Here is an 11529-nt window from a genome sequence, read left to right as displayed (position 1 = left end):
AATATATACATGATTTTCTTACGAAGATATCAGAAATAGTAAATGAATCAAATGAAATTAATCGATGACTATAAATCAACTATAATTAGCTCACGAATTTGTAATATAAAATTGGCGACATTGAAATTGGCGCCAACATGAGTGCACGTACGCACACACGTATATATAGATATACATGTTCAGTAAAGCTTAACCTATGAAAAGAGAAAATCAATTCTTTCCTGAGGTGTGTCAACGTTGCAGATCGAACGTCGTTTTACAACTTGAACGGAAAAAATTTTGGTATTTCAGGCGAGAGAAATTGTTAAATTAGGAGGTAAGGGACGACATTGACCTAAGAAATACGAACTAAACATTTTTGCGGTAGTCGAACGAAAATAGCTCGAAAATGATACTCGAGAGTGTTCGCGGTGGACAAAAAATAGTTGACGATCGCGAATGTGTTCGAAACGTCGTTCAACAGAATTTCTACGCAATGTATCGGACAAAAGTTTGTAATCCAGATTAGATGAGATGCTGTGATCGTATATAAAGGATATACAGGTAATTGAGTTCAAGTTATTATTTTGTCAATTTCTGTTTTTTTTTTCGTAAGATCTTGGAGATGACATTTTCGATGCATTCATAATATTATTTCATTTTTCGAATCATTTTTGACTACGGGTAGACAACATGCGTACACATACGCAGAGTACTTATATGCCTCGTTCGTACACACGCAACTCACGCATGCTATTTTTATCGTTTAGTATCGTGCTTCCAAAATTACGTCTGACCCGAATTACTAATATCCGACATTCTTATTAAAAGTTACGACAAAGGTTATCACACACACACTCTTGAACGTAATGTTCTATAATCGAAATTGAAATTCGCGCTTTTACAGACGACAGAATTCGAAAACGGCCCGCGAACTTTTTGAACCGTCTCTCTCCGTTATCTTTTATTTCCGCGCGTAGAGGTTAAGCGATACACGGCAGAGGTGCGTAGGTTAAGTTTATGTCAAAGATAGCATCGTGCACGATAAAATATATTTAGTGGTATTTGACTGTCTTGTTTTCGTTATTATTGCTTCGAAATGTCTTTTCAACAAGCCACGACAGATAACGGAGTCGTACTTTCAGGCGTTTATTACTTTGCTGGGGAATCAGTGTCACGATCTTTTTTATATTGCTACACATGAAATTATGACGTGATTCAGCATATTTTTTGTGGTTTCGCATCGAAAACTAACCCTTTTATCGACAAGGGTTAAATGACGGTCAATCGATGGAAAATTACCCACTCCGTACGAGCATAAAATATGTATGCGCGTATTCTACTTCGTACAAAGATCGATATATGAACAACGGTATATTTATTCTTTTCAATAATAAATCGAGAAAATCGGTAAGGTCACTTCTTGTTTCGATAATTTATTAAACCGTCAGGCACAAAGTTTCTAGTTTATACAATATTCGTTTATTGAACCGCTTTTTCGATGTAAACGTGTTGAAATTCTTGACGGATAAACGTTTGGAAATGAATCATCGTTGTAAACCGTGGTTAACAATAAGCGAGAAGCAAAAACACACTGGCTAAAAGTTCTGGCTCCGACGCGTTCGTACTTGTCGAGGAACCGAATGGTGAAAGGTATAACCGGTTTTTTAGCAGATGGCGGATTACATAAAGAAAAAAAAAGGAAAAAATATACAAAGAGTAGCGTGTGATTTATTATGCGACCTTCGACCGGTTTCATTTCTGCTAAACGTAAAACGCCATCATTAATTTTTTAGGTCGCTCGATTATCGTAATAGTAACGCGATATACGGAAAAGCAAGCGAAATACGTACCCAGATAATTTATCGATTTTCTCGCGTCTCCAACCTAGATCAACGTAGCATTATCAGTCGCATATATATTTGTAATCGATTTGTAGAATCGATTAAGTTCGTGTGGAATATTACGATGATTAATAGAAATCATAATCTCCGATAGAGAGGAACCATGAGAAAAATAGAGATAGAGAGACAAGAACGAAGGAATTAAGAGGAGTGGGAGAAGGAAGAAGAGAAGGAAAAAGAAGCAACCTTTTAGTAGAAATACGTTCCTGTATAAAAAGAAGCAAGATCCTTTCGATGACAAACCCGGTCGTTCATGAATACAAGCGCACGAGCGCAGTGCAAGCGCACGAGTGCAGGAACGTAGGAGTGTTGAGTACGCGCGCGCATACATGCGATTCAGTACGACGTCGACCGTTCTCGTGGTAGCAGCTGACGCGATTCCGACTTCGCGTGGAAACGCGACAACTATAATCGAAACGCCAGGACTTGGCAATTTGGCTCGCGATCATCCGATACGCGATTTTGCTTCTTTCTAACAATCAGGTAAATGCTCTCACATCTTAAAACGTAGTGAAATCGATCTACCATTTCTCGAGTTCGCCAAGGATAAGTTTCTCGAATCGAGGAACGAGTCGATGTCGCGACAAGGCAGTGTACCACCGGAACACGTGGAAACGCAAGGTTATCATGCCGGTCATCGCAATTATAGTTGCACCACGCTTTTCCTCGCGTTTCGGCGATTAATTCGATGCGTACCCTAAGTTTATTCGAATGTCGATAAGTTTGAACATGTCGGGCAAAATCAGAACGAATGTCGCTCGTGATTCGACCCTTTGATCGAAACGACAACTCGATCGAAAAATCATCAAGTCTCGCTGACATCAAATTTCGATTAACTGTGCGAAATTAACTCTGAGAAATTCTACCATAGAACGAAAACGCGCCTGCCATCGGAATTAAACTAGGTTATTCGTAGAGTACAGTTTTCTCGGTCGATCGAACTCTGCTTGAAATCGATCGTGACTATCCTTTGAATTTTTATCTCGAACTAAGATCTATCGATTCGTACTATTACCTCGATCGTCCGACTCGAAACAGCTGTGCTGAAAGATTAGATCAAAAATAAAGCATGACATAATTTACTGAAATTTATTTCTCGATATTTTTATGCGATATAATCTTCTCGCAATCTTTTGTATCGATCATAAAGATTACTTTTTTTTATTACGCTGCCCTACTTCATACGTTCTCGAGGCAATTACGCGTTGATCGATCGCATCGATTGTTTCGCGGCTACCGGGCACGTGGATCGAAACTTTTAAGGAATTTGTTTGAATTTGTTCGAGGATAAGTTAAAGTTTGACTTTACGATCACGAAGTCGCCACGCTGTGCGAAACCACATTGTCGTGCCTTCACGTCGCCATCTGATACTCTTCGCGCCATACGCAGTAAATTTCGCGCGATCTTTCCTCGTAGTTCCATTACGTTATCCTGCTATTTCTGACCGTGAAAAATCGAATTCATATCACGGTTTCGGCAGTTGCCCACAAATTCCAGCGTAGGTGGAACTCGAGTTTCAAGAAATCGGAAAGAATACTTAATGATTGAGTCGTTTCACGAGCGGTTCGCTAATAAAAATAAGAGGTTAACGCATCGATCGAATTCTCCAGTTAAGTATTTCCAGAAAAATCGTAGAAATATTTTCACACGCGCTTTGTGTTTAAGAGACGGGTTTCATTAATCGTCACATCGAATTGAACGATGTTACGTCTTAAGATACAACGGTCAAATTCATTTATCCGAGCAATCGTTCACACGCCTGTCTCCCAGACATTAACAGGATGAGTAATCGAATCAATTAAGACGAATATCTTATCTAACGATCTCGACTTCAAATTTAATTGTCTTTTTGTTTAGGTAGCATGTTGCAGAATTCGTGCAATGTTAACAATCGCCAATGATAAAGAAAGTACAACCGTGCAGAGCGCTCGCGTTTATCGGGACCCCAAACGATACGATAAGACTCTCGTAACACTATCATCCTTTGTTGACATATGACAGTTTTATAAACTTTTTTCAATCGAATCGTTGTGTAGCGATGATCTCAGGCTGTGCGGTAGATCGTCGAACCGACATAATCGATTGTCAATGCAAACAGACAGCTGAGTGTACACACGTAATACTTGAGTGGGTTCAGTAGAATTGTTAAATATCAGAATCGTGACTCGACGCGTTGTATGCGACGATGACAATGAGTTGCATGATTGTAGAAAAAACGACTTCGCGTAATGACTCGTATCGCGTTACGACGCTTCAGGCGTATCACACGCCTCCGTTTGCGACCTCCAAACGGCAGCGATCCCATCGGTAAAACGCTTGAATTTATCAGGAAAATGTTCCGCGTACCGATCACGATACGATTCGTTTATTTACAATTCCAATGAATCACAATACGTTCTCCCTGTGAATGCAAAGGGGGGAGAGAGAAAGGAGAGAGGGAGCAGATCGTAACTCGCAGAATCGAAGGCATGCTTGGCAGAATCGCTAGTGTGCGCGAAGGGATGTGACGCTATCGTCCCGCAACTCGGAAACTGCTATTTTGTGTGAAAGAAGTACGCGCTTTCCATCCCGTTTACCTTCGACGAAAAGCTCTTCTTCGAAGCTAACGATCCACTTTTTCCACGAGCCGGTTTGATAGAATATTTTTAATCGTTTGTTGCAGTCTTTGGAATCGTTGAGCGGTCGAACAAACATCCGAGAATAACGTGTGTCGGAGGAACGATGCAAAATCGTTACGACGACGACGATGATAACGTCGTCTATAAGGATGTGGTCATTATAGGTATGGTCGACTTCGATGCTAGGAAGCGTTACGTATTTCGTTCATACAACGCGCGTTAAAATACGATCAATCGACTAAGACGCCAACGATTTTCAGAATCTTCCGCGTTCTTGCATGATTCGACGAAAAGATTAAACTTGCGATGAAATATGATGATAGCGTGTGTGCGTGTGTATGAGCGTGAGTGCTATTTCAACATCATTGGCAACAAATGTTTCGCACAGGGAACGGACCTAGTGGAATATGCCTTTCTTATATGCTGGCTGGAAACTGGCCCTATTACACGGGCGAGCCGCATCCTGGGGACGAGATGCTGACCGCGAGGTTGCACTTCAGCACGCGACCCGGGAACGGAGAATGTTACGAGGAGGAGGAGGAGGAGCAGGCGGATGAAGAAGAGAAGGACGTAGGAAAGAAAGAAAATATCAACGATCGATGGCGACAACGAAATGGAAGATCCGATGGATCTTTTTGCGCGGCAAAGAGTCAGGGAAGGGGTTTGGCGCGCAGCACTCGCTGCAAACTGGAATGCCTGTCCTCTGGTCTCGAAGGGAGAGTCGGTGGTCGACCTTTGGCCCTTCTGATGGACCAGTTGCAGCATCCCTGCGTGGACGCAGGTCTCGACGTGCCTTCTCTCCTCACTTGGAAGTCGGTCGAGCAACATCCTGAGCACAAAGTGATAGACCACGTGGTTCTGGGCAAAGACGAGCCCGGTGGTTCATGGCAGGTAACCAAAAACGCTGGTTATGATCTATCGACGCGCGCTCTCGCTCGCCTTCCTCTTGCGATATATGTATATGTTTATCTACACATGTATTATATATATACTTTTCTTTGCTATCGGCATTCTCATTGCCAGTCACGTTCGAATTTTAATTTCCAAGATTACGCGCGTAGCCCGTTTTAACCGTGCGATTTTAATTCGTAGATTTATTTTTAAAAATGATAACTCGAATTGATTGTGTCAGTCGATGGATCCAAACGTGTTGACCATCAGCTTGAACCGATGGATGTCGTTGCCCGATTTAGACATAAGGCAATGGGAGACGTTGATCGAGTCTGAGCAGTTTCGGCAAACGACCTCGACCCTCGACGAACCGTGCCCGCACGCGTTCCAAGAGAGATCGAGCGCGTGTAAAACGGCTAGCAGAATTTCCGTCGGCACAGTAGCTGCCTACTATCGAGACTACGTGCGTAGGAAAGGATTGGAACGATACTTTCGGTGGTTGGTACTTGTTCACAGCTTATACTTTCTCCTCTAATATATCCTTCGCTTTCTCGTTAACTTTGCGTTTCGTTTTTTCAGTGGGACCATCGTCACTTCGGTGAGACCAGTTCGCGGGACGCACGCCAACGAAAATTACGGATGGATAGTGGAAGGTTACGAAAAGAACACCGGAAAGTCGTTCCGGTATCGGTGTAAAAGAGCGGTCCTCGCCACTGGCACAACCGACCTGTCGAATCGACTGGGAATACACGGTGAAGATTTACAACCTGATTGGATAACGCACGATCTGAACGACGTGGAGTCGAGGCTGGATCGTTTGATCGAGCAGCATCATGGTACGCGCCGAAAACGTTTGATTGAATCTAAAATACGTGAATTGAAGTCGGTAACGACCGACGGCTGGAGAATCCGTCAAATAGTCGATCGATTTCAGGTGACAAATTGGAAGACCAAGTGGATCCCGTGCTGGTAATCGGCGGAGGATTAACCGCAGCGGATGCGATAATGGCTGCACGGTTTCGCGGTATTCCCGTATTACACGCATTCCGAGACTCGTCAAACGAATGGAATAAACCGGATACCAAGAAGATACACAATGCGTATGAAAAACTGCAGGGACTTCCCAGTTCCATGTATCCAGAGTATCATAAGGTTTACGAGATGATGGCTGACGGGGGTACCAATTATCCTCTGTACAAAGCGCTACCAGGATACTCGCTAGTCAAATTTGCCTCGCGTGGAAACGACGACGTCATCGACGTAATGGAAACCGATGATCGGACAGTCACCCTTTCGGCTCCCGATGGACGATTGTACGCGTTCCGCGTCTCTATCGTGGCTATACTCATCGGTGGGTATTTTTACACTGCTAAACCTGAGGTCGTTCGTCGTATTTAACGCACCTGTCGAATGACTCAACAAGTACTTCAACATTTTTGAATGGTAGCACGTGAATCTATTTTACAAAGAAAATTTTATTCGCAGGATACAAACCTGACCTGTCCTACTTCGAAAACTGCGCGATCGGACTTGGAAAGTTTCCTGATAGACCTATAGACAGTAAATCGAATCCGATCGAAGTCGACGACTTTACGTATGAAGTGATAAAGGCGCCAAGGAACGGTCTTTACGCTTTAGGGCCTCTGGTCGGTGACAACTTTGTACGTTACATACTGGGTGGAGCGTTTGGAATTTTAACTCACATCTTAAGCACGTCTTATTTGTGAGATCAGTTTACGGACAATGCCTTCTGACTCTCTTCTTTGTTAGTTTGTATTATTATTATACTTAATAACGGTGTTGATAGTCGATCGTATCCAGTCCTTAATGGAAATCGTGTGCACGTTAGTTCAATTTACCGGAAATAGTTTTGTATACTTATCGATCGATACAGATTGTTTCCTCGCACACGTGAGCCAGATGTACTTTGCTCTTTTTATATCGAGAAACAACCGGTAACCATTTCAAAATCAAATTTTTTTTCAAATACTATTTATTTTTCTAAAGCCTAACGAAATTTTAATTGCACGATTTCACCGGATATCGTGCGTGTGATTTCTCGTTCGTAGATCTATGTATACGAACACGTATAAATTTGTATAAACAATTTCGTAATGTCGTAAGTATGATGTCTAATGCCGGTGTTATTAAACGAAAAGGATAAATATAATGATGAACGAACGGTACGGTACAATAAAATTCGTTGGGTTTTAATATCAGCATTTATCGCATTCCATTTATTAGAATAAACGTTGTTACGGTATCCTGTTGCATTTTATACCTTACAGACATCGAATTGTTCTTTACGTAAAAGTTCTTTATAAATTCTATAAACTCTTCAATTTTCTTCTATAGTCTTTTTATTAACAAACAATTTGTACAATTTGTAACGTAGGATTTTTATGACGCTCGATAGATATTTACAACGTACACAGAATACCGCGTACACGCTTGTACGTATAATATATATATATATAAATATATTTACATATATATATATATATATTTACACGTGTGTAACATATATACAAGTAGGCAGACAGGGACGTTGTTTAATTCTTTAGTTCCGATACGCTTTCTTAAAGTCAATCTATATACACACGTTAGGCGGTTGCGATTAAATTACATATACATAGAATTAGATGTATCGCTCAGTCTGTGATAAAAGGTGCAATGTTTGAGAAAGAGTTATCTTGTACTTTTAAGCATGGAACATGAAATTAAGACATTGTAAAGTAAAATATTATTTATCTTGATAATTGTCAAGAAGTTTTTAAAATGTTTGTCTAAAATATTTACATTAATGCTATATAAAATTATAACATTTATAACATGCATTTGATAAAACATTCTTCGTTTATTAAAGAAAGAGTATTGGAAAACCATATCTGAAAGTATTCAATTTTACTTTAACCACCTTTTATATTACCACTTAAGTTATCGGTGTTTCGATGGCAGAGAAACATTTGAAAGGTAATACATCGATCAATAGCGATATATTCGCATAATATATTTTATTTGAACACGTTCCACTTCTTTTCACCCTCAAATCCCAACTTATTCGAAAAGATAGGTTTTCGAGATAAATATATGTTATACTTGATCTAAATGTAAAATACATTTCAATGCATCTGTTACGAATATTTGCTACCGTTGAAGTCGTATGTAGTCTGCGCGAAAGAAACAGTACCGCAATTAGATATTGGAATGATTTCGATAAAAAAACGAGAAAACGGTTTGAATTGTTCAGCGATAAAAGTTAACGTATTTCTTTTTAACTGTATATGAAAAGTAACGTTCTTTATCCAGGATACCTATAAAAACTAGCGTTCAAATTGAACGTTTAATTTTTCATCTTGCATCTTCAAACTTTTACAAATTACTAATTATGCTAAAAAATATGATTCTTGCTTAAAACATATATACAATAAATATTTTTGTTTTAAGAAAAGTTAATTAATCACAATTAATTGTACATCAAGGTATATTCATGAAATTCGTACGCGAGCTGTGCTTCATGTTTTGAATATGACGAAAAAGAAACTAACTAGAATAATAGCTCCCGCAAGTATGACTATACAATATAATTTTTTATTAGCTCTTTGATAAGAATCTGCCTTTTTTAATTGTTTATAGCCTTCCTGTACTTGTATTTGTGTCTGTTCAATATTGTAATCAATTCTATCCAAAATAGTGCCTTGATCCTGCACCATAGTCGCTAAATCCTGTTCAAAGAATATTTTTTATATTTTCAAGTCGCATTTTAAACGTAAGTTACCTTATAAAAAATTATATAAATCGTGTAAATCCCTTACTTTGAATATATGTCTGAGGTCTGCTATGCTCTGAACTATGTTGCCAATTTGTTCTTCTCTTTCCAAGGCTAATTTCGTTCTATCTTCTGAATCTTCTAACTGTAGAAGTACAGAATTTTGTCTTTGTTCATTTTCATGCCATGAATCTGTGCTTATTTCATTTGACTCCATTAACCATGTATCTGTTGAAGCATTGTTCAAAAATATTGATTGATCTTCTGTAAAAAATTGATTGCTCCTCTCTTCCCTTGATTTTACCTCTAAAATTGTAAGAATGATCTTAAAGTTTTGTTCAGCAGACTTATTTGTACAAGAACTGTATATATCCTACGTGTCAAGTAGTAATTCTGAGCTGATCTGTATCTAAGTCCCAACTCTTGCAATGCAGTCGAAAGAGCCATCACCGCGCTTATTGCTAGCCGACGCTCCGTGGGATTAGAAGCATGCCTTGCTTCTGTTTTTATAGTTTGGACTTGATGATAACCATTAGAAAATGCACGTCCTATCTCCCGTGTCAACTGTTCCATTTGTCTTTCCTCCTGTAGACATGTTTTTTAACGATTTGCTCTCTAACAATTAAGTAATCAAAATAAATCAGAAGAATTGCCCAACTGGCATCATATATATAAATAATTTATTACTCATTAATGTAACAAATATTATGTTAAAGCTTGCTACAAACCTGTGACGTATCATCTAGTGTTGGTCTAGTTAGTTGTTTAGATTGTAACTCTACCAAGCTTTCTATTTTTATGCGTAATCTACTTAAAATATATTGTGTCTCTTCCAAGGCATCCGTCCAAACAGGTGGTGCATTAGTTTCCAAATTAACATTTTTAAGTTCAACATTATCAGAAGTACCAGAATCTGAACCTACTAGTGCCATTCGATCAGAGAGGTTCTGAAATTATACGTTATATTCATTTAACATTAAACTTCTTGTAAAAAAAGTAATTTACTATTTATTAGTTATAGGTTATGCACGTCATACTTGTTCGGCATATATATGTTTGCTTTGTAAAGCATTATTTCGCATTAAAATAAAAGGTTCCGTCAAATTTCGCATAGCCATTTTGAACAGAATTTCAGTCTTCTTATTAGACGTTTCTTAATGGATCATAACTCATCACAGTTATCTACTTGTAACACTCCCTCCTGCCATGCACCATCTGTCACTGAAAACTAATCGAAACAGCTGATTGCTCAGGTTTACCAAATTCAACTTTTGAAGATTTATCTTTTGTTGATTATAATTTATCGAATTGCTTCGAAAAAATCATTATAAATGTATTAATTGCCGTTCTGTTCTTCAATTTTAATTATATATATAATCATTTACTATAATATAAAAATATACATATATGTTACTTATGATTTGTACTAAAATAATTTATTACTTCAATTATTACATATATATATTTTTCTATATAGCATCAATAAAACCCTTTGTACATAGTTAACATCTTTATTAAACAAAAATAATAGAAATAAATTTGCTAGACATTTAAATGTTAAATGTTTTTAATACAATATACACATTTATTTAATTTGTACTGATCATAATTATTTCCATTAAAAATTAAGTTGTAATAAATAACAGTTTCTTGTCTTACACTCAATATTAATGCCTTTTTTACATAAAGTTTTTAAATTTATTTTTCACTACAGGGTGATAAATCTTGATCCTTCATTGTTTCAATAACTAATGGTCTAGTACAATAGAGGTTTCCAATAAGTGCTTGTCTTTTAATAATTTCAAGTGCTTCATGTCCCTTGTTGTAACACTCATCAATCATGTCCTTATCCTTCAAAGTCTTGTTTTCATGGAATTCATGTCGAATTTTGCGCAAAGCGTACATCCTACAAAATATAAAGATTTACATTTTATACATCAATATCAAATGATACGTACATAATACTTTATTTAAATATTAAAAATTAAATACGAGTTGGTTAACTTCGATAACATGGGTTTAAGGAAACTCATAATAATTGAATGAAACATTAGATTTTAACTTTTGAAACAACCTCTAATAAATTTATGCTTACCGGTAATTGTAAGAATTCCATTTTTTGCTTTCTCGAATTAAATCTCGATAAAGACGCAGTACACAGCTTCGCTTAGTAGCCATCGTGTATCATTCGCATTGTACCATTATATTTTGAAACATCATAGACCAAATATGTGAGTAGATATCATATCGTATGCTAATATTGTTACGTATTTTATACTGACACCTTTTACAGTTTGAGTTTTATATGACGATTTTTATACCATATTTGACAATGTACTTTTTCATTTTCTTGATTGTTACGGTATA

At 37.8% G+C, this 11529-nt stretch overlaps 3 protein-coding genes across 7 annotated transcripts; 1 reads left to right on the top strand and 2 right to left on the bottom strand.

Annotated features, from left to right (window-relative positions):
* The first annotated feature begins 203 nt into the window (after positions 1-203).
* LOC100874636 (oxidative stress-induced growth inhibitor 1) lies at positions 204-8278 on the top strand. Of its 5 annotated transcripts, XM_076533724.1 has the most exons (9): positions 204-543; positions 1978-2366; positions 4300-4436; positions 4547-4666; positions 4891-5393; positions 5635-5891; positions 5973-6229; positions 6328-6744; positions 6879-8278. In XM_076533724.1, the coding sequence occupies exons 4-9, from the start codon at positions 4606-4608 to the stop codon at positions 7118-7120; spliced, it is 1737 nt and encodes a 578-aa protein (XP_076389839.1). In that variant the 5' UTR covers positions 204-543; positions 1978-2366; positions 4300-4436; positions 4547-4605; the 3' UTR covers positions 7121-8278. The 5 variants fall into 5 exon arrangements, with proteins under 5 accessions (XP_076389839.1, XP_012147403.2, XP_012147405.2 ...); XM_012292013.2 differs by lacking the exon at positions 4300-4436; XM_012292015.2 differs by lacking the exons at positions 1978-2366; positions 4300-4436.
* A 112-nt stretch (positions 8279-8390) lies between these two features.
* Positions 8391-10475, bottom strand: Syx16 (syntaxin 16). Its single transcript, XM_003706161.3, has 5 exons — positions 10200-10475; positions 9891-10109; positions 9540-9747; positions 9209-9468; positions 8391-9118 (listed from the first exon to the last, which is right to left on the bottom strand). Exons 1-5 carry the CDS (start codon positions 10278-10280, stop codon positions 8909-8911), a joined length of 978 nt encoding a protein of 325 aa, XP_003706209.2. The 5' UTR covers positions 10281-10475; the 3' UTR covers positions 8391-8908.
* Positions 10476-10653: 178 nt separating this feature from the next.
* Positions 10654-11452, bottom strand: bcn92 (LYR motif-containing protein bcn92). The gene is made up of 2 exons (XM_003706160.3): positions 11258-11452; positions 10654-11068 (listed from the first exon to the last, which is right to left on the bottom strand). The coding sequence occupies exons 1-2, from the start codon at positions 11338-11340 to the stop codon at positions 10861-10863; spliced, it is 291 nt and encodes a 96-aa protein (XP_003706208.1). The 5' UTR covers positions 11341-11452; the 3' UTR covers positions 10654-10860.
* Positions 11453-11529: the final 77 nt, after the last annotated feature.

Source organism: Megachile rotundata, chromosome 7 (genome assembly GCF_050947335.1).
Source record: "Megachile rotundata isolate GNS110a chromosome 7, iyMegRotu1, whole genome shotgun sequence".
Classification (NCBI taxonomy): domain Eukaryota; kingdom Metazoa; phylum Arthropoda; class Insecta; order Hymenoptera; family Megachilidae; genus Megachile; species Megachile rotundata.
Note: the sequence above shows the minus strand (reverse complement) of the source record. Positions and strands in the feature narration are given on the sequence as shown.

Coding starts and splice junctions, on each gene's coding strand:
- Syx16 (XM_003706161.3), bottom strand. CDS start 10,280: ATGGCTATGCGAAATTTGACGGAACCTTTTATTTTAATGCGAAATAAT. Junction 9,748..9,890: donor CACTAGATGATACGTCACAG/GTTTGTAGCAAG, acceptor ACATGTCTACAG/GAGGAAAGACAAATGGAACA. Junction 9,469..9,539: donor TCAGAATTACTACTTGACAC/GTAGGATATATA, acceptor TTACAATTTTAG/AGGTAAAATCAAGGGAAGAG.
- LOC100874636 (XM_012292015.2), top strand. CDS start 4,606: ATGCAAAATCGTTACGACGACGACGATGATAACGTCGTCTATAAGGAT. Junction 4,667..4,890: donor TAAGGATGTGGTCATTATAG/GTATGGTCGACT, acceptor TGTTTCGCACAG/GGAACGGACCTAGTGGAATA. Junction 6,745..6,878: donor TATCGTGGCTATACTCATCG/GTGGGTATTTTT, acceptor TTTTATTCGCAG/GATACAAACCTGACCTGTCC.
- bcn92 (XM_003706160.3), bottom strand. CDS start 11,340: ATGGCTACTAAGCGAAGCTGTGTACTGCGTCTTTATCGAGATTTAATT. Junction 11,069..11,257: donor TGGAATTCTTACAATTACCG/GTAAGCATAAAT, acceptor TATATTTTGTAG/GATGTACGCTTTGCGCAAAA.